This window comes from Rana temporaria, chromosome 6, assembly GCF_905171775.1.
Source record: "Rana temporaria chromosome 6, aRanTem1.1, whole genome shotgun sequence".
Taxonomy (NCBI): domain Eukaryota; kingdom Metazoa; phylum Chordata; class Amphibia; order Anura; family Ranidae; genus Rana; species Rana temporaria.
Window position 1 is genome coordinate 113,958,750 of NC_053494.1, and position 23,464 is coordinate 113,982,213.

A 23,464-nucleotide genomic window follows, 5' to 3' on the forward strand; every position below is an offset into this window, starting at 1 on the left:
ACGCCTCAGTTACTTATCGACTTTATCAACATGTACAAGGTTAAGATTAGGCTTAGCTCACTCCAGTTCCATTTTTGTGTATGTAGTGGGGTTGCTCCTAAAGATGATCACCTATACAATTTTTATTTGTGCGCTTTGTGTCACGTTTTTTTCCTAAGAAATTCCCAGACCTTTTTGTGCACAAGTCAACAATTCTCCTGTCTAACATTTCATCTTTATTTCTGCATCATAGATAACTGAACAGAATGCAGACCCAGAGGAAATGTTGCTGCCCTACCTGAGAAGAAAACGTATCCTTGTGTCCTTCCAGTGGTAATTCTAAAACCATAATAAACGACATCCCAATGTCGATTAAATATCATTTTGACCTATATGTCAATATGATTGTGCTGACTGTAAGGTTTTGCCTTGTTCTGTTCTGTGAGCTCTGATCTGAGTGCGTGGACTCCTACGATCGATCGGGTAATCAAGACACTAACACAAGTATTGAGTGTAGCAAGATTACGATTTATTTTTAGGCATCGGTCGGTTATATGTTGTTCGTGGACCAATCGTATTACAGTATATTATTATACAAGTTTGCCTGGAGATAATGCGTACGTGACAGATAAAAATATATGTTTCAACCATATTAGCAAATTCTTAGCACATTTGTATCTCGACTTTTCCTGTGTAACATTTCTGCATATTTCAGCAAATATTAGCAAATATATTGACACATATTGCAACAACTGTGGTTTATTCGCCAAGCCGCAGGCCTATCCTTTAGAACACAGAAAACAAACTCTCCTGCGCACGAGTGGATTGCCAAACAATCAATGATCCATGGAAAAAATACCAACAACGGTGACACCGGCCTTGCTGCCCTTCATGGATGGGGATATCCTAGTGGCAAACAAAAAGAAAAGAAAAAGGCGCACCAGCTTAGTGTGTTACCGTTATACCAAATTTAATAGGATAAAATGTATAAAAAACCTACTCACAATGGTAGTAGAAAGAATCACAGTATAGGCTTAATTGACAAAAGCTGTAGTGGATTACCCTTGAACCACACTCCAATAGGGGGGGTCACCGCCGGCTGATGCGTTTCGAAGCTCAAAGTCTCTTCATCAGAGCCCAGCCTGATGAAGAGGCTTTGAGCTTCGAAACGCGTCAGCCGGCGGTGACCCCCCCCCCCTGTTGGAGTGTGGTTCGAGGGTAATCCACTACAGCTTATGTCGATTAAGCCTATACTGTGATTCTTTCTACTACCATTGTGAGTAGGGTTTTTATACATTTTATTCTATTAAATTTGGTATAACGGTAACACACTAGGCTGGTGCGCCTTTTTCTTTTCTTCTTTTCGCAGGCCTATCCTGTTCTAACTTGCATCTCAAGCCTTGCGTACAAGCAGAGTTTCTAGCTTAAAGATTGCTCAATGTGACTAATTCTTAAGAATTGTTTTACCAATCAAATACATATATTTGTTCTTAGTATCAGAAAAACAAGCATGATATATAAAAGGTGACTCCAAATCCCCTATCGCTGACTTTCTCATGCTGTTGCTTTCAAATACTTGTGACTTCAAATAGTTATGTCTTAAACAAAAATCCAAACACTTGAGTATAAATGTTCTATGTTTGGTGCTAAGATTACATTTTTTTTTTTTATCACCGTAAATGCCCATTTTACAGCCTCCATCGCTCTTTTATGGTTTATATTTGTATACAGTGATTTCATATCTGCTGTCGCCATTGCTGTATCCTCTCCAGCCTCAAACTCCTGTAGTAGCAGCAAAATGTGTTTTGTCTTTAACCTCCTTGGCGGTATTCCCGAGCGTGACTCAGGTTGATTTTTTCTGCTAGGAGTGGTAACACCGAGTCACGCTCGGGGGAACATTGTAGAGCCTGCAGCGGAGTCCCCTTACCTTCTCCTGGCGATCCAGCGATGATGTCCTCCTGCTGTGATCGCCAGCGAGATCACCGGCGAGAGCGCCGACCATTATCTGACTTCCTGGTTCCATTCCCTGCGAGCAGCAGCGGTGCATAGGAGCTGAACTGGGCGGGTAATTCAAAATTGAAAAAGTTACACACACACACATAAAAGGAGGAGATACATTGTAATCTGAGAGATTACACTGTATTATTTGAGATCTGACACTTTATCACTGTACAGTGCCCCTTGCCTGCCATTTTACTGTCATTTGTGCCCATAAAATATTTAGAACATGGCATCAAAAAAGCGCCACTTTACTACAAAGGCGCTTTTGGACCAGTTAAGTGACAGCGACACGGAGTTGCTCGCAGAACTGAGCGATAGTGAGTCGTGGGGAGATTTGTCATCTGATACTGATCTGGCAAGTGACATCGGCGATGATCCTGCACCTGACCTCAGCGATGTGCGCACTTGGTGCCCTATAGACTGCGATACGGACCAGGTAGCGCCCCCAGGATTCCCGTTCACTGGATCACCTGGGATGAAGATAGATGTTGAGCGTGACAACTCTCTGGCATACCTGCAATTATTCCTCACTGAGGAGGTAATTGAAAAAATTGTCACAGAGACAAATCTCTACCATGATCAGCAATCCCTTACGCTGCATGCCAGGTTTTCCAGAAGCAGAAAGTGGGAACCGGTGACTAAAGAGGACATCTGCCAGTTTCTGGGACTCATCATTCTTCAGGGGGTGGTGGGGAAACTGCTCCAGAAATGGTACTGGAAAACCAATAAGTTACTGGCCACTCAGTTTTTTGGCACAGTGATGTCAGAATACCGTTTTTTCTCTCATCATTAAGTATTTCCACTTAACGAACAATGAAGAATTTGATGAGGCCACGCATCCTGTGCCCAACTAAAAAAAATCTGGGAGGTATGCCAAATGATTGTGACCAATTTCCAGCAGGCCTACGTGCCAGAAAGGGACGTCAGCGTGGATGAAAGTTTGACGGCCTACAAGGGACGCCTAAGCTGGATACAGTTTATTGCATCCAAAGGAGCGTGGTTTGGCATCAAATTCTACATGCTCTGCGAGTCATCCACCGGATACATCTGAAATTCTGTCATTTACACCGGTAAAGGCACAAAGTTCCACCACAGGTACAGCGGCTATGGGATGACCAGTTGACCACATCATCTGTCCTTACACTGTTGGAGCCATTGCTGAACCAAGGATATTGTGTGACCACGGACAATTTCTACACGTCTCCAGAACTGTATTGCTACAAAACAAAACTGATGCGTATGGTACCGTTGGGTCTAACCGATGTGACATGCCATCTATGTTTACTAAGAAAAAACTGGTTGCCTTTCAGAAGGGTAAAATGATGCCAATGCGATGGCGAGACAAGAAGGACGTGTGTCTCATGAGTACTGTGCACAATACCTCCACTGCCATGGTCCGCACAAAAGGTGGGAAAGATGTGCTGAAGCCGCAAGTCGTAATCGACTATAATAACACAATGGGAGGTGTGGACCGAGCTGATCAGGCAATGACATTTTACCCGGCTATGCGCAAACAGCAAAAAAATATTATAAGAAGATTTTCAGGCATCTTCTGAAACAATGCCTTTAGAATGCATATATCCTATACAGAGCAAGGCGTGACATACCTCTTGTTCATTCTGAATTTATCTGGAAGGTGGCTGAGCAGATTTTTGTCAACCACCAGACGCCATGAGTAGCTGTGAACAGACCCGTACGACCTGTTGTTGACGTTGTCAACCCAGAACGCCTGACTGGTCGTCACTTTACCGCAAAAAAGGCAGCAGGATGTACCTACCAGGATGTGCATGGTTTGCTGTTCAAAGAGAGATGGCAATGGAAAGAAAGTCCGAAAAGAAACAAGGTTCTATTGTCCTGATTGTGACGTCGGACTTTGTCCAGTTCCATGCTTCAAAATTTATCACACTCAGGATGTTTATTGAATTTTCTTTATTTGACAAATTTCATTATTTTTTATTACATTATTGAATGAAATTATATTATTTATTAGATTATAATTAATGATTTTGTGTTTCAAATTTTATCACATCTGGGATGTCTACTAGAGTCTTGTTTGGTCAGGTTTAAAATTGCAGGCCTACAATACATATAACCAAATTTCCATGAAAAAAATTGCTAAAAATTGTACCGCTTTTGGTACAAAATTCCAGACATAATCATACCGCCAGGGAGGTTAAGAAAAGCTTGTGTTGCAAATAGAAATCTATATACTCTCCCAATCGGGCTGTTAATGAATCAATCCTATTAACAATTGGTCTACCTGGAGGACTTCTTTTGTCTTTATGAACTTATGGTACATGGTATATTATGGGGTAGCCTACATGCTGAAGGTACTAAATACTTCTCTTCCTTTTTTGTTTAGAATTCCTTTTTCTTTTTTAGCTCCATATTCAATTTTTTCCACTTTTTTATATATATATATATATATATATATATATATATATATATATATATATATATATGACTTTGTGGGCTTAGTATGTTCCCCAAAATCCTAGCCATTTCTTGTCTATACTTTCTTTCGACAAAACTACAATACCCCCCCCCCCCATCTGCCAGGGCGGATCACAACATCTTTCCTGGCTTCTATCAGTTTGATGCCTTTTCTGATATACTGTGACTCATATACCTTTTCACCAGTAATTGTTCTAATTCTGTCGTGACCAGTTTCTTAAACGTATTCACACACTTATGAGCAAAATCTTATGGTTAAATGTGGATCTATTCCTTAATGTGGTGTGTATAGCTTCTTGACTTGCCTGTGCATTTCTCTCAATGGGGTTCTGTGCATAATTTTTTTCAATGTTCATTTTTTTGTAACTTCTTGTATTAGTGCACAGCATATGGACTTAACTGTAGCAGAGGGCATTTTATGATTGTATTTTGCAAATATATTGAGCGTTTATTATTATATCTCATAGGATCTATAGGGATGTGTTAGTGCTTGCAGCTGATAGCAGAAGGTTGATCAGTATAACGATTGCTTACAAGGCTTATTGTTTTCTACGGTTAAATACCGTACAGTAACTGTATTAACCAAGTGTTGTGCTTTTCCTGCCACTCAAAGCACATTTGTCACATCAGCCTAAATTACTACTATATAGTATTCAGTAAGATACCTCCTGAAACTGAGAAATTATTTTATGCAGAGAAATTACTTTATTAGATAAAAATTTTTTTTGCAAAATATCATGCATTTAAAATATCGTTTTTTAGAGCAAAAGTCTAGGACAAGGTGTTTGCATTGCATCTACAGCTTGCTGTTTGTTCTTCCTGCATCAGTGCAGCAAAGGCCAAATGTGGTTCTCAGTTTCTTTTCACAGTTCTAAGCTGTATAGGTGCTTGTTCCTGAATGCCCAACTACGAACTTCTATTTTATATGAGCAAAACAGCACAGGTTGCCTAATTGTAGTTCATTGTAGGTGTGTTTGGTGGTGTTAGATGTGGTGAATACAATTACTGATATGGAAATATGCAAACCTATGTTTTGGGAGATTTTCAAAGTTTTCCACAAATACAACCAAGTAATTCAAGCTTGTTTATCCATGCTATTTTGAAGACAAGTGACACAACGATATGCTAAAAACTTATATTTATTAACTTAAAATTCAGTGTACAAAAATATCAGGTATATTTGGTGATAATACAAATATTGATATAGTTTTAAATATCAAAGATATGTGATGATAATCACATTTCTACACAAGCTCTTATTACAAAATACTAGGTCTGCGGAAATTAACAATTAATCCTTCGATTAATCGTTAATTTTTTTGATCGTTTAAAATTATTTTGATCGGTTACTTACCTCTCCGTCGTCTTCCGCCTCTGCTGCCTCGCCCATAGGAAAGTCTGTGGCTTCAGCCTAGCTCCGGAGCGGTGGCCATCTTGGTCCACCCGGCGGCGGCCTAGGTGAGCTCCTAGAGCGGCGCGCTGACGTCATTACCCCTCAACTGCTCGTGGATCCAGACGGAGGGGGTCTGCTGGCTTCTATTCTGGTATGTCTGCTGGGGGAGATGTCTGATATTACAGTGGGGGGAGATGTCTGATATTACAGTGGGGGGAGATGTCTGATATTACAGTGGGGGGAGATGTCTGTTACAGGGGGGGAGATGTCTGTTACAGTGGGGGAGATTGCGGATATTACAGTGGGGGAGATTGCGGATATTACAGTGGGGGAGATTGTGGATATTAGTCTTATTTTCTAAGTAATTGAAATTAGCCGATTAATCGATTAAAAAAAAATCGATTAATTGAACACAAAAATTGTAATCAGTAACAGCCCTACAAAATACCATATTTCAATACGTGAATGATAACTTGGTAAATTTTGACTTTGTAACTCTTAGGCCTCGTACACACGACCGTTTTCCTCGACAAAATCCATCAAGAAACTTGGTGGCAGAGCTTTTTTGCCGAGGTAAAACGGTCGTGTGTATGTTTTTCATCGTGGTTCTCGACTTAATTTCACCATAGCGCAAAAAGCAGTTTATGATTGTATTTTGCTCATATATTTGAGCACAAGGGTTGTTGTGTTTTTTTTTTTGTTTTTTTTTAACCTGGTTAAGGCTATCAAGGCCTACATGATTCTACACTTAATGGCTCCTGGCAAAAAGACCCTCGCTACCCAGAGTCTGATCATTATATATCCCTAGCATGGGAATGACAGGGCCTACTGCCCAGCAAACCACAAGGAGGATCTAGGGATAGACATTACACTGCGGGACTAACAATGTGGAAAAACACAGTGGCTTCCTATGAAATTATACCCACTACTGGGACTAAGAATAGGGCCATTTATTCCTCTACACATTAATGTTCATTCAAGGTAAAATTAACATTAAGTGTTAACATTTGTATTTTGGTCTGATATTAGCTTGTGGAGTGTTTATAACATGTACGTGTTGCATTTTTAATTGGTTCTGAACAGTGCACATTCAAACTAATCTCAAATGTCCAGGTACACGTTTAACTTCTAAACTGACTAAAGCATTTAGAGGAAAGTCTTGTTTATATAAGAATAGTGTGTAATATAATGTATAAGAGCAACTATCTTTATCTTCAAGAGATGCATGTTTGGGCTCTCCACATCTAAGGCCTCATGCTTTATTTCGGTTGTTGCCTTCCTCTGCACCAACTGTGGGTATAGGATTGTGTATACAGGATTGTATTCCCTTTTTTTTTCCGTTGAACTGGATGGGTTTGTGTCCAGACTAGCTATGAAACTATAACTACAATCTGCAAGATGTAATTTGAATCAAGTCAATTGTAGGGAAAATACAACACATACAAAGTATTACAAAATGTGTATACACATGCACAAGCTATCTATTCTTCCTAACAAATAGTCATGGACAATATATGTGTAGCACCCTCTACCTTAGGTGGGTGCTAGAGTAGGTTTTTGTGTAAGCTGCCAGTGCTAGTAAATTTTAAGCAGGCCGATGCTGTGAGCTAGACCTGTCTGTTTGTAACAGGCTCCGTTGCGTCACTATTCCTCTCTCCTCCTGGGCGCTTCAGCACTGTAGTGCGTTCCATGTTGGAACGCAGACGGCGCTCACGCGATGACGTCATCGCCCGGCGCCGTGATGCGTTCCAGCTTGGAACGCGGAAGTGCATCTTATACGTCGCTCCATTTGAAATATCACTGCAATGTATTACACCTGATCTCCTGCCTATAAAGGCATGCATAGGAGATACAGGTGTTGTTCTATTATTGCCAGTCGTATGTCAGTCGTGGCGCAGCAGTAGTGTGAGCTATAGCTTGTCAGCACTGCGGTCCTGTTACACCAGCCGCTTCTCCAGCTCCCTATGCTGCAACACCATTCCTGGAAACCACTACTCCTTTGCTGCTGATGTCTTCTTTGCAATACAGCCTTCTGCAAACCAACTACAGGGAACTTGGCAACCATCCTCCTTCAAGATAACTCTGTCTCCTATCTAAAGAAGCTACAAATGGATAAGTAACCTTTGCTACACTTATAGTCCTATAGAAGATCTACTACTAGTGTTTCAACTGCTACAATAGTGTTCCTACATATGCCGTCTGCTTATCAACATGTTATATGGGAGATGTTACTATGCTAAATCCTGCTTGCTAAATACTTACTTACTAACTACAACATACCAATGCTATGTCTATCTAATGTTTGCAGCTATAAATACCTCATCTATGCACAATACATACCTGAGCTATACTGCCTCGCTCATGTAACTAATAATGAGCTATGCTGCCTCTCTCATGCAATACTAATATCTCAATAGGAATTACTTGAAGTATGCAACTGTAATTACCTAAACTACTCTATTACGTATACGCAGGTGCTACTACGTTACTATAGTACGTGCGATATACAAGTACCCAGTTACTACAACTCTCAAATACTATGAGCTTGGCATAAGTATAAATGTCTTATAGGCCTCGGCCTAATAGTTCGAACTCGTTCTCCTTAAACTTTTCTCGGCTAAGGGTTGATGCTATCTCGTGGCATCTCCCTTAGTAACCTAATACATCCCTGCATGCTGCAGGTGATAGGATGTAGAGAACTTCCAAACTCCTGTTGCTAGGAGCGACGCCTGGGGTCCCTTACTGATAATTATGCGCATGTAGAGGTGTATTAGAATATAGTCCTTAAAGCTAAAATATATTTTAATCGCTAAGGTCTGGTTGCATGTTGTAATTCTTCCATCCTTAGTAAATCAAGGCCCTTCTATATGTGACAGGAACATGATGTAGAGACCCCCCAAACTCCTGTTGCTAGGAGTGACGCCTGGGACTAATACTCAGTTGTCGCATACAGAAGTGCATTGCGGTCCTTGTATCCGCAGTTGTGATTCACTCCCATTCCTCTAGTGCTGTTACATTGTTTTGGTCCGGGGGCAGGGGAGTGGTTTAGTATAGCAGTAGGTGACTGACATGTGCATCAGCTCTTGGGCGCCTCCTCTCTTTCCAGGGAGAAGGTTCTGGAAAATGGCAGGGCAGAGAGCTTGAGTGACATGGGGTGCATGTGAGGAGCTCTGACCAATCTCCAACTAGGATTGGCAGGGGGCAGGCCTCCTACATATACCCATGGTCAGCCTTTATAAAAATTCACTTTCTTTTTTTGACATTTAACCCCAACAGGCTTGTTTTTGAGACCAATACACTGACTGGTAAGAAAGCACTGGCTGATGTAACATGTTGATCTAAAATTCCTTGACAATTATTTGTAGTACGTTTGACAGGTACAAAATATGGCTGTGGAGGAGGTGGCTGTGGATCCTGCACTGTGATGATATCCCATATCCACCTTGTTTCCAAGAAGATCATGTATCCATCCCAATAGAGAATGAAAGTGTGTGTCTGTATATAATTTAAATCATGTGTAGATCAGCTGACTTAGTATTTGTATGATGCATTTACAATAAGAAGCTACAGAAGGATTGTCTAGAAGTTTGTTCCACTCTATCGTGGTTATACTTTAACTATGTATTTTTAAAAATCCCACACGTGTTTGCTGATTCCTTCTTAGGAGCTTGAGATCTCAACTACACTGAAAAAATACTGAAAATCGCTCCACTGTTGCAGTTTTTTCTTTTAATTCACACTGTTGGTTGTTATGCTAAATGTGCTTAAAGCTGCATATACTTGCAAGGAAAATAAAAAACAGCATTTTTGCTTGTACATTAGTGAATGACAAAATCAGCAGAGATTCCCCTGCATTGCACTTGTAGTGCAGAGTGCTTTTGCCTTTAGTAAATCAAAAATCGGATTTTCCGATGGCCTAAAATCCGATGGAATTTTTTGTTGGAATTCCGTTCAAGCTGTCTTGCATACACACTGTCAGAACAAATTCCGACCATCCAAAACGCGGTGACGTAAAACACTGCGACGAGCCGAGAAAATTTAATTTCAAAGCTTCCGAGCATGCGTTGACTTGATTCTGAGCATGCGCGGGTTTTTTATCAGTCGAAGTTGCACACAGACGATAGGAATTTCCTATAATTTTTTTTCCATTGGAAAAAAATAAAACGTGTTCTATTTCTAAACACCAACGAAAAAAAAGTCCAATGGGGCCCACACACGATCCAAATTTCCGATGAAAAAAGTTCATCTGACTTTTTTCATCGGAAATTCCGATCGTGTGTATGCGGCATAAGACAATTTTTCGCAAGAAAATATGTTTCCCCTCTATTTATGTTCTAGTAGTAGCTCCAAATGATACTGTAGATTTACCTGCACTTTCATTCCCGGTGAGATTGGTGATCATCACAATTAGGGAGAGTGAATATTCCTAACGGGGACATAGACTGCAATAACATTTTGCTGAATAGGGCAAAAGCATCCTTCTCTATAAAGCACACCTACCATTTTCCACGCTGGGTGCTGGATAATCACAAAAAAAAAATTGGTATAGAGCATTAATAATTCCTTAAAGCGGAGCTCCACCCTAAAGTGGAACTCCCGCTGATCGTAACCCTTGACACATTTGACACCTTTCAGGGGGGAGGGGGGTGTAGATACCTGTCTAAAGACAGGTATTTGCACCCACTTCCGGCCACACAGTCTCGGGCAGACTGCGGGCATGACGTCACCAGCCGCCCCCCCCCCCCCCGTTGTGTTCTGGGAACACTCGGCTCCCAGTACACAGCGGAAGCCAATCGGCAGGCGTAGCGCGACTCGCGCAATGCGCCGTAGGGAACCGGGCAGTGAAGCCGGAGCGCTATACTTCCTGGTTCCCTCACCGAGGATGGTGTCCTAATATTAAAAGTCAGCAGCTGCAGTATTTGTAGCTGCTGGCTTTTAATCATTTTTTTTTCCAGCGGACATCCGCTTTAAGCTGCACTGCTTTTAGATATATAACCACAACTATTGGATGAACTGGATGGACTTTTGTCAACCAAAATAACTATGTAACTTTAAAAAATATATCCAAATTAAGAGAAAATAAAACAAACACAAAATAAACCCCCCCCCCCCCCCCAAAAAAAAAGCAAAACAAATACAAAAACCTAATAAACCCCTATAAAAAGGGAACATTTTTATTTATGTTCCTCAATATTAACAATATAGGTGACTATATTACAGCCACAATTTTTTTTTTAAAGAACGATCTTGCCAAATATTCTAATTATGGGAGTTTCACATTTTCAGTCCTAGAGATCCCAAATGTTCTTGTCTGCTGGAAATTATCCTTTTTATATCTGCTTTTATATCCTTTTACTCAAAACCGATAATATAAACTTTCATGTACTGTATTCAATAAACACCATACACCATAGCCCAACATTAAGTTTATCTCGATGGATGTTCTCATAAACATAGGGGTGGATTCAGGGGAGGGCTGGCAGCCTTAGGCCTGGGGAGCAAGTCCAGTCAAGTGGCCCATAAACACCTTGCCGATCAGCCGCCGTCGTTATACGGCAGCAGGTTGGTTCCCCAGCGCCCACTGCATGGAGCTGATGCGCGTGGCCAGCGGCTGCGATATCCACCGGCGACCCTATGGAACACTTAAACCCTTGATCGCCCCCTAGTGTTAACCTCTTCCCTGCCAGTGACATTTATACAAAAATCAGTGGGTATATTTAGCTCTGATCGCTGTATAATGTTCACTGGTCTCAAAAAAGTGTCCAATCTGTCCACCCCAATGTCGCAGTCCTGCTAAAAAAATCGCTGATCACTGGCATTACTAGAAAAAAAAAAATAATACAAATTTCAAATCTATTCCCTATTTTGTAGATGCTATAACTTTTGCGCAAACCAATCAATACACGATTATTGCGTTTTTTTTTTTTTTTACCAAAAATATATATATCTTGGCCTAGACTGATGAAGAAATATATTTTTTGGGGGGGATAGTTATTATAGCAAAAAGTTAAAAATATTGGTTGTTTATTTTCAAAATTTCTTTTTTTTGTTTATACCGCAAAAAATAAAAACTGTGACCAGATACCACCAAAAGAGAGCGCCATTTGTGGGGAAAAAAGGACGTAAATGTTGTTTCGGTACAACATCAATTGTCAGTTAAAATGATGCAGTGCCGTATCGCAAAAAATGGCCTGGTCAGTGCCCATCAATGCAGCCTCATCAGTGCAGCCTCACAACTGCAGCCTGATCAGTGCCGCCTCACCAGTGCAGCCTGATCACTGCCACCTCACCAGTGCAGACAGTACCCATCCATGCAGCCTCACCAGTGCAGCCTCACAACTGCAGCCTGATCAGTGTCGCCTCACCAGTGCAGCCTGATCACTGCCACCTCACCAGTGCAGACAGTACCCATCCATGCAGCCTCATCAGTGCAGCCTCACAACTGCAGCCTGATCAGTGCCGCCTCACCAGTGCAGCCTGATCACTGCCACCTCACCAGTGCAGACAGTACCCATCCATGCAGCCTCACCAGTGCAGACAGTGCCCATCAGTGCAGCCTCACCAGTGTAGAGAGTGCCCATCAGTGCAGCCTCACCAGTGCAGAGAGTACCCAGGCATCAGTGCAGCCTGATCAGTGCTCATCAATGCAGCCTCACCAGTGCCTATCAACGCAGCCTGATTAGTGCACTTAAAGCGGAGGTTCACCCTTTAAAACATTTTTTGACATCACACAAAGTCGAGCCATCCTACCGACAGAATGCCGATGTTTTTTTTTTTTTTTCTCAGCACATACCTCTTAATCCCGATTTTCACCTCACGGCGATCCCGCGGGAGTGGGCGTTCCCAAGCACTGCCTGTGATTGACAGGCTTCTGAACGGCGCATACTGCGTGTCACAGGTTGCCGACAGAACTCGAACGTCCATGCGCAAGCGCCGTATAGAGCCGACGTTCGGGTTTTTTCGGCAACCTGTGACGCGCAGTATGCGCCGTTCGGAAGCCTGTCAATCACAGGCAGTGCTTGGGAGCGCCCACTCCCGCGGGATCGCTATGAGGTGAAAATCGGGATTAAGAGGTATGTGCTGAGAAAAAATAAAAAAAACACCGGCATTCTGTCGGTAGGATGGCGCGACTTTGTGTGATGTCAAAAAATGTTTTAAAGGGTGAACCTCCACTTTAATGCAGCCTCACCAGTGCAGAAAGTGCCCATCAGTGCAGCCTCACCAGTGCCCAACTCCTATGCGATGCATACTACTGAAGGGGATACAGACTATACAGTAATAATGTTTTTACAGAGGCAGGTCATCACATCTTACCTTTGCAGCCTTGCAGTCTCAGTCTCTCTCTCTGTCATGTCTCTCTGTCATCATGTCCCCCTGCAGCCAGCCCCAGCAGGCTCGTACCATGTCCCTCCCCTGACGTGCCACATGAGTCAGGTCATGTCACATGACCTGCCTGCCTGGTTGCCTCTGAGACTCCTGGGAGGTGGGAGTTGTAGTTTGCTGTGCTGATAACTTCCTTAACTACAACTCCCACAATGCAGCACAGTCTGTGCAGCAGACAGCCAGCCAATCGGCGGCCGCGGTGGCCGAACTACAAACTACAACTCCCACGATGCTGTGCAGCAGCCAGCCAATCAGCGGCCGCCGTGGCCGAGTTATAGTGAAAAAATAAAAATACATTTACAGACAGCCAGCGCCGGGGCCTTTTTTAAAGCCAATGTAAGCGGCCCGGGGGGAAATCTCCACTTTTCCACCTGGGCCAGTCCGCCCCTGGGTGGATTTACTAAATGCAAAAAATCTACGCACTTTACAAGGGCAGTTGCTCCAGGGCTTACTAAATGAGATAAGGCTACTTTGCAAAGAATACCCAACCATTTGCAAGGAGAATCACCGTAAGCTTTGGAGCAATTGCCCTTGTAGAGTACAATTGTATTTCCAAAGTGCACAGTCTATTTGCCTTTAATAAATCCACACACCCATGTGTCCAAAACAGCTTGCCATATATGTCTAGAGTAACATTTACTTAGGTAAAAAAGGCCAAATGTAACCAGTGAGCTACAGTATTTATCATCATCCACACAGATCAATATTCATAATAATTCATACAATGAATTGCCATACTTCCACTAATTATCATGGAGATCCATAAAGGTTCCCATAGTAGATTGATGTTATCACAATTATGTAAATATATATATATATATATATATATATATATATATATATATATATATATATATATATATATATATATACAGAGAGAGAGCGAGAGCAGTTCTTACAGAATTTGCAGCCTCCTAGGGATCATTCACACCAAGTGATTAAGTTGATAAATACACGTTCAATGGAAGGTCACACAGTAAACAATTGTTCTCCTATGTACCCTTTTTATAACATAGATATGTGTTGGTGTGCATTATGTAAAAATGAATCAGGCCTGCATTTTTACACAGCACAATGCAAAGAAGTCATGCTCCAATGCACCACAGCGCATCACAATGGGGTTGATTTACTAAAGGCAAATCCACTCTGCACTGCAAGTGCACTTGTAAGTGCAGTTGCTGTAGATCTGAGAGGAAGATCTGAAATGAGGGGAGGCTCTGCTGATTGTATCATCCAATCATGTGCAATCTAAAATGCTGTTTTTTATTTTCCTTGCATGTCCCCCTCAGATCTACAGCGACACCTCCAAGTTGCACTTTCAATACCATAAAATGGAAAAAAAGTAAACACTGCACTTTTTTTTATTTATTATTCCCACGGATTCCCACTGGCTGTTTTTCCTCCAGCTAATATCAGGGCATTTTTTTCTCCTACTGACCAATAAAATTAGACATTTTTCCCATTGAAAATTTTTCCTGGCCCTTTTTTCCCACGAATGATGTGGTACGTTTTTATTTATTTTTGTGCACTGACCAATGAACATTGAAACCAGGTGTTTATCTCTTCCAGGCTGGAATTTTCCACCCACTGACCACCAGCAGTGGACATTTAATTTTTCTCCTACTGACCAATGATGCTGGGCATTTTCTCTTCTATTGACTAGCAATATAAGAGGCACTGTTACGTCATCTTAACTGCTGAAATCTTTATGCAGTGCTGTATGTTACATACTTCTGACCAAATGGTTTGATGTTTCAAGAAGAATAAGACCCTGTTTAACCATCCCTTTGAACCTCACCCGATATTTTGTGTTATATACAGTGTCTTGAAAAAGTATTCATACCCCTTGAAATTTTCCACATGTCATGTTACAGCCAAAAACGTAAATGTATTGGGATTTTATGTGATAGACCAACACAAAGTGGCACATAATTGCGAAGTGGAAGGAAAATGATAAATGGTTTTCAACATTTTCTATAAATCTGTGAAAAGTGTGGCATGTATTTGTATTCAGCCACCCTGGATCAATATTTTGTAGAACCACCATTCACTGCCATTACAGCTGTAAAGCTTTTTGGGTATGTCTCTACCAGCTTTGCACATCTAAAAAGTGAAATTTTTGTCCATTCTTGGATTTAGGTCTGGACTTTGACTGGGCCATGCTAACACATGAAAATGCTTTGATCTAAACCATTCCATTGTAGCTCTGGCTGTATGTTTAGGGTTGTTGTCCTGCTGGAAGGTAAACCTCTGCCTCAGTCTCAAGTCTTTTGCAGGTTTTATTCTAAAATTTCCCTGTATTTGGCTCTATCCGTTTTCTCATCAACTCTGACCAGCTTCCCTGTTCCTGCTGAAGAAAAGCATTCCCACAACATGATGCTGCCACAACATGATGCTGACACCACCATGTTTCACAGTGGGGATGGTGTATTCAGGGTAATGCGCAGTGTTAGTTTTCCACCACACATAGTGTTTTGCTTTAAGGCCAAAAAGTAAAATTTTGGTCTCATCTGACCAGAGAACCTTCTTCCACATGTTTGCTGTGTCCCCCACATGGCTTCTCACACACTGCAAATTGGACTTCTTATGGCTTTCTTTCAACAATGGCTTTCTTCTTGCTACTCTTCCATAAAGGCCAGATATGTGGAGTACACGACTAGGCATGTGCAAAAGGGAAAAATGTGTTTTGTTTCGTTTTAATTCGTTATTTAATTAATTTTGTTAAGTTAGATTCGTTACATGTGTTAAATTCATTTTCGGAATTCGTTCATTTTCGACCGAATTTCGAAAAATCCGGTCGAATTCGAAAATATTTCGACCGGATTCGAAAACAAATAGTCTCTTTTCGAATAGAATTTGTTTTCGAATTCGTTTCGAATAGAATTTCGTCCGCGGGGTTTCAATTCGGAATCGAAAACGTTTGTTCGGATTCGGTAAATTCATTAATATTGCAATTCGGGAATTCGTATGCATCCGAATAATGAAAAATTCATCCGAATTTCGATTCGGAACGAAACGAAATGCACATGCCTATGCACGACTAATAGTTGTCCTGTGGACAGATTCTCCCACCTGAGCTGTGGATCTCTGCAGCTCCTTTAGAGCTACCATGGGCCTCTTGGCTGTGTCTAATGTTCTCCTTGCCCGGCCTGTCAGTTTAGGTGGATGGCTATGTCTTGGTAGGTTTGCAGTTGTGCCATACTCTTTCCATTTTCGGATGGTGGATTGAACAGTGTTCCATGAGATGTTCAAAGCTTGGGCTATTTTTTTTATAACCTAACCCTGCTTTGAACTTCTCTACAACTTTATCCCTGACCTGACTGGTGTGTTCTTGGCATTCATGAATAGAAAATGAATGTGGCGCTCACTCAATGAATCATCATAATAAACTTCAACTAATTATGTGCAAAATACAAAAGTGACAGTGCATTAAGTACGTAATTAATACGCACCATAAGGTGCCACAGTATTCAAAGTGACAATGCAATATATAAAGTGCTTAAACAAAAAGTCCATAAAGTGCTGCAATCTTCAAAGTGATAATGCGATATGTATAAATAAAAATAAAGTAAATAGCTGAAGGTAAGGAAACTAGATCGTGGTATCTCCGAACTTAAGTGGGACTGGAACCATCATAGGAACTTCCGGAATTTATTGCATTATATAAGCAATTGAATAGAGATATGGAGCAAAAAAAAAGGGAAACGGTGGCTAGAAAGTAGGGTCGTCCCGATACTACTTTTTTATGACAGAGTACAAGTACCGATACTTTTTTTCAAGTACTCACCGATATCAATACTTTTTTTTAATGTCATGTGACAGTGATGCATTGATGGCTGACACTAACAGATGGCACTGATGGCTGGGCACTGACAAATGGCACTGACAGACATACTCTCATCCTTTTCCATAACTGCAGAATGTGGTTTAAATGACAATAAATGATGTGAAATGGCACTTTGCAGCCTACAGTTATAGGTGGCACTTTTCTGGCTTTATAGTAATAAACCTGCACTAGGAAAGACACCCCTGCTGTTTTAAGCTGTTTACCTGGATTAAATTCAGAAACAGACTTGTACAAGGAATCTGTTGGGCTTCCTTTGGAAATTAAAAGGATTAGGTGGATGCTGGTTGATCATTCAAGCCCTTAAACATGTTGTCTCAGTTTACAAGTCCTTTGATAAAAGATACCAGCCAGTCTGCACTTGTTAGCATTACAGTGGTTACAGTACAGATTGTTTTACTACATGAATAAGGCGATTGCCTGAATCGATACCTGGGAGAGAGAAGCAGCGTGTAATGCCTGTGTCCCTGTGTCATGCTCAGACGGCGGCCATCCAGTGTACAAAAGCTGCGCCTCATCCTCATCCTCGTCCGTGATAGGGGAACTCAGTTTCCCAGCAGTGAGTTAGTGTTCAGTGTTCCGCCTATCACGAACATCCTCTCATCCTCGTCCATGGGATGAGGATGAGAGGATGTCCCTGATAGGCTGAACACTGACTCACTTGCTGGGAGTGTTCCCCTATCACGGAAGAGGACGAGGAGGAGGCACGGCTTTTGTACACTGGATGGCCGCCGTCTGAGCATGACACAGGCATTACACGCTGCCTCTCTCCAGTCCCAGGTATCGGATCAGGCATCGGAGCATTTGTGCGAGATACCATGATCTAGGTTCCTTACCTTCCGCTGTTTACTTTATTTTGGCATTTATACATATCGCATTATGACTTTGAAGATTGCAGCACTTTATGGACTTTTTGTTTAAGCACTTTATATATTGCATTGTCACTTTGAATACTGTGGCACCTTATGGTGCGTATTAATTACGTACTTAATGCACTGTCACTTTTGTATTTTGCACATAATTAGTTTATTATGATGATTCATTGAGTAAGCGCCACATTAATTTTCTATTCATGAATGCCTAGAACACACCAGTCAGGTCAGGGATAAAGTTGTAGAGAAGTTCAAAGCAGGGTTAAGTTATAAAAAAAATAGCCCATAACCCAAATCGCACTCTGCGATCCACAAATCAAAACCTACTCCAAATACCCAAAGCCAGATACAAGTCCAAAGGAGATCGAAGATTTGCAGTCCAGGGACCTCGGCTGTGGAATGCGTTACCAACTACCATCCGACGAGAGTCAGACTACTTGGCCTTCAGGAGAAAGATTAAAACCCATCTCTTCTGAGGTTGAGGAGCTTCCTTGCCCCGGGAATGGAAACAGCGCCCAGAGGCGATTCAGTTCGCATGTGTTGCGCTTTACAAGTTTTTCACTCACTCACTCACAAGTACTCGCACAAATGCTCTGTATCGGTCCCGATACCGATACTAGTATCGGTATCGGGACAACCCTACTAGAAAGAAAATAAAGTATAAAAAGAGATATTAAAGATTATGAAGATGACTTAGTCTTTAAATGGCAGAATAAGATAGAGGAAACCACTCTTAAATCTACTAATAGTTCCCCTGAGAAAGAAGTGAAGATAAAAGAAGACAATGGAGTAGAAAAAGGGGAGCTCAATCTAGCAATGGAACACGAGGTGATTCTAATACTTATAACACCCCTAATCAAAAGCCAAGAGGGAATGGCAATAGCAATTGGAAGAAGCCCTACTGGAGCAATAATTGAAAGAATAACTGACAAAATAATAGCTACAATCAAGCAAGACCGTATCAACAACCCTATTATGGAAGAAGATCCCCCAACAGGTATTGTGAATATTAGCGGCATTGAATCGACACAACAAGAAATGAAGGTACGATAAAGGCTTAAAGTTCACCCCAAAAAATAATCTAAACTAATACATACTGTATGTGGTCATGTGGATATACAGAAATGTAACTGTAGTCTAAATATTAAGAAATATATGATGAGTAAACCGGGAGAAAAAATACTAAAGAAGAATAATGAAAGTGAGGATATATGCCCAGATTCAAGAAGCAATTGCGCCTGTGTAACCATAGGTTACACAGTGCAATTGCTTACTTGCCCTGGCGTTACGAATGCTCCTGATTCAGGAACATCGTAACGCCGACTGCAGCCTAAAATCTGCGTGGCATAAGGCTCTTATGCCACGCATATCTTAGGCTGCATTCTAGCGATGGCCGCTAGGTGGCGTTCCCGTTGTGCTCAGTGTATAGTATGCAAATTGCATACTAACACCGATTCACAACGTTGCGCGAGCCCTGTGTACGCAATTTACGTAGTTTGCGTACGTCGGGTTTCGCGTAAGGTTGCACATCCTAAAAGCAGGGGCAGCCAATGCTAAAGAATACCCGTCGTTCCCGCGTCGCGAAATTTGAAATCAACGTCGTTTGCATAAGTAATTCGTGAATGGCGCTGGACGCCATTCACGTTCACTTTGAAGCAAATGACGTCCTTGCGACGTCATTTGCCGCAATGCACGTCGGGAAAGTTTCCAGACGGAGCATGCGCTCTACACTCGGCGCAGGAGCGCGCCTAATTTAAATGATTCCCGCCCCCTACGGGATCATTTACATTAGGCGCCCTTACGCAGGGCAAGTTTACACAGCGCACACGCAATTTACGGAGCTACTGCTCCGTGAATCGCGGGTAGCGCAGGAAATTTTACAATCCAGGTGATATAAAAAATGGAATAAAAAAATTAGAAGAAAGAAAAGATATAGTGATAAGGCCTGCGGATAAGGGAGGTGCAATAGTGGTACAGTCTAAAGAATCATATAAAGAAGAACTCAACCGACAACTGCAGGATGAAAACACCAAAGGTTGTTGAGTAATCCAACCTTAACATATAATGCCACGTACACACGGTTGTTTTTTCTCTTGAAAAAAAAACGTTGTTTATCATCATGAAAAAAAAAGTTTTTCCAACTTCATCACAAAAAACGACCGTGTGTACGCAGCATAAGAAGTAATTGAAGAAAGTGATTGAGAAGGGTCTGACTAAAGGGATTTTGAACAAAAAGGAAGGAATATACCTTCAGCCTGATACGTGTAGAATCCCAGTGATATACACACTCCCCAAAGTTCATAAAGTTCATAAAGACAGAGTGAATCCTCCAGGAAGACCCATTGCAAATTGTTTTTTTGCAGCCTGTGGTATGCAAAACTAAATCCTATCTGAGGGATACAAAACATCTTATCCAGCTGCTGGACACTGTTCAGTTGAACAATGGCCCAGTGTACTTGGATCCCGGTACACTATCGTTAATCATGAGGAAGCTATACAAGCAACAAAATAAGCCCTAAGAGAACTCCGTGGATTGAAATGTGAACAAAGACGCTTCCTGTTAAACTGTCTTCAATATAGTTTGGAGCACAACTACTTTTGGTATGAGAAGACCTTCAAGCAGATACGCGGGGATAGCAATGGGCGCTAAATATGTGTGTAGCGCCCCCTTACTTTCAGTATGGGCGCTACGCTAAAGTTAGTGGGAGAATGGGAGTTATTTTGCTCCCATCCCTAATTTGTTAAATTTGGGCTGCTGTCATTCCTGAACTGTCCTGTAGGTCAGTCTGCGCTCCAGGGGTGCCGATCCCACCCCTGGGCGACAGTTGGCGCTAGAGGGGTTCTGGCAGAGCCACTTTTCCCCAGCAGCCAATTAGAGAAGTTTTCCCTCGCGGGGCATGCTGGGGGAGAGTATATCTGTGGCAGACGCCATTTTTCTTTGGTTCTTCGCGGGTTCCAGGTGTGGCACCCACCTTTAGGGTGTGCGCATCCAACGGACCCCGGCGATATGGCCTACCAGGTCAGGGTCGCATACTACGCGGAGCTCCATGTTGCTGAAAGGGGGCCCAGTGACTTGCTGGGTCCCCAGCTTTATTGAAGAGATCTCCAGCTATGTGCTGTGCGGGGGGGGGGGGTTGGCTCAAGGAAAACCCGGAGGCAGGTTATCTGAGGGGCTTGAACGAACCATCGGGGATCTGGTGACCGGGACATTGACAGATACACTTCAGCTGTCACCCGGTGACCCTAACCTAATCTACTGGGAGGATTTGCTCAATCCATTTAGCTCATCCAAGTACTAGGCCTGTGGCAGAGGTCCCTAGAGCCAGGTCTGTGGCAGAGACCTGTTCCTCCCAGCAACCATAAAGTGGCGCTCCGGCTGCCAGGCTAGTGGCAGGAGTCTGTCCGGAGGCACTTCACCCACTCTGGCTAGAGTGGCGACGAACTGTGTCTACTACTACTGAGAGCAGGATTGCTCTTTTCATATCCAGGCCTGATAGTGCAAAGTTCTCTCTCGCTTCATCAACCCTTTCTCTCTACCTCATGTTGATGTTGGTCGTGTTGGGCCGAGAAATAAAGCATTCGGAAAATCGAATTAGCTGATTGGACATTCGTTTACTGCTCTACTCATTACAATCACCCTAGACAACGATAAGAGGTAACTTAATACGCCGATCCCAAAACAACCAGCGGCTCCTGAGGGGGTAGCGCTACATGTGCACAGTGTAGCTAATCTATATATGGCAGAATGGGAGGAGGATGCCCTGCATAAAGAAAAATCACAACAATTACTATTGTATAAAAGATTAATTGACGATCTGATTGTCATATGGGCTGGAGATAAGAGAGTCTGATGGATTTCTGTTTCAATTTGAAGACAAATATTAAATATAAAACTCTTCTGGGAAATAGGTAGTGAAAAAATAAATTTCTGGATCTAGAAATAATAATCGAGGGAGGTAAATTAGTCACGCAGACGTATTTCAAACCAGTGGAGAACAGGCCAAACTGATTGAAAACAGATTTATACAAAAAGGATATGAACCAGAATTTATCCAGAACAGAAGATACAAGAAGTAGCAGAAGTGGAGAGAAAAAAACAAATTGAGGATTCAATAAAAAATGTATAACAGAAAAATACTATTCCCTTGGTAATGGACTATAATATCCAACATAAACAAGTTGAGAGAATTTTAAAGAAACATTGTAATATAATAAAAGCAGACCGTCATCTGGGAACAATTTTACCGGAAATGCCAAGATTCACATATAGGAGAGCATCCACTCTGAGACACGTAAGAAATGTACTTGATCCTCCATCTAAACCTAGGATTTTACCCATGTAAAAACTGCTACACCTGTAGACATACAAGAGTCACGTGAAGAGTGACGTAACGCATGGGGGAGAAGCCTGAGTGACGCGTTCGACGGAGTCGAATCCGTATGAGGTGTTTGTCGCACTGAGTGGCATCAGAGGCTGTTTTTGTGTCTATTCTGTCCAGGGATTCGTGAGTGCAAACATATCGTGTAGTCCTTGTTTGCCCTTTCTTGTTACAATACTGCACCATGAGCATCCTCTCTTTTTTCCCTCATGAGCTGTGTCTCTCTGAAGCAACAAGTGTCAGCCTCAGACTGTGACATAAAGCGCTGGGAAGGACCCAGCTTATCATAGGATTTCCCACCATTGATTAAGTCTAAAAAGCACAAACTGTGAATTGGTCTTTCTTGCTGTTTATTGTGTTTTTGGCACTGTTCACTTCTATTTGGCACTGTCATATATAATAATAATTTTTTGGTACCTCATCGCTATTTGTGTGATATATTTGGTATCATTGCACCTTTTACACGCTGTTCACTGTATAGCAGCAAGGGTTAATATTAGCGCATTAATACTTTTTATTCAATTCTTTATTGGTTTTAGTACACCTTTATATGTATGCAGCTGTATCATTTGGTTATTTTTTTTGTTATTTCCTTTTGTATTTATTTTAGTAGCGCTGTAGTACTCCTTATCTAATCACCATATAAGATGACCCCCCTTCCGAGTCTTCCGACGCTTCATATTTCTTCCTTCTGGAGCCATATTCTTCTTCATTCTTGCTGGAGCCATATTCTTCTTCCTCCTTGCTGGAGTTGGAGCCAATCACGGCGAGCAATGTATTCTATTAATGATTCTGAATACAAAGCCTGCTTGGATTGGCAGAGGCTGTAACATCATCATCCCACGCCTCTCTGACTCTCAAAGCCAATCCGAGCAGGCTACTGTATGTAGCCTGCTCAGATTGGCAGAGGTTGTTACTCCAATCCGAGCAGGCTCTGTATTCATTTTAAATACATCGCTCACCGGCATTGGCTAAGCGGTATATACTGTATGTAGGTAGCCGAAGCTACATACAGTATTACTGCACATCCAGCAGGCATCCGAGCAGCTGACCCGGCGTATAAGACAACCCCTGCTTTTTGGACATTTTTTTTAAGTGTAAAAGGTAGTCTTATACACCAGCAAATACAGTAGGTGACTTCTGAAGGCAATTGGTTCCA

The 23,464-nt window shown here is 42.0% G+C and overlaps 1 protein-coding gene across 3 annotated transcripts in view; it reads left to right on the plus strand.

Moving 5' to 3' along the window:
* Positions 1–23,464, plus strand: part of LOC120943721 (aldehyde oxidase-like) — a 181,666-nt gene that overhangs the window by 16,937 nt on the left and 141,265 nt on the right. For 2 of the 3 annotated variants that reach the window (XM_040357197.1, XM_040357198.1), the window contains exons 2-3: positions 233–290; positions 9,193–9,289. In XM_040357197.1, the coding sequence (XP_040213131.1) occupies positions 233–290; positions 9,193–9,289 (155 nt within the window). The remainder of the gene's footprint in view (positions 1–232; positions 291–9,192; positions 9,290–23,464) is intronic. The other variant, XM_040357199.1, reaches the window with a different exon arrangement.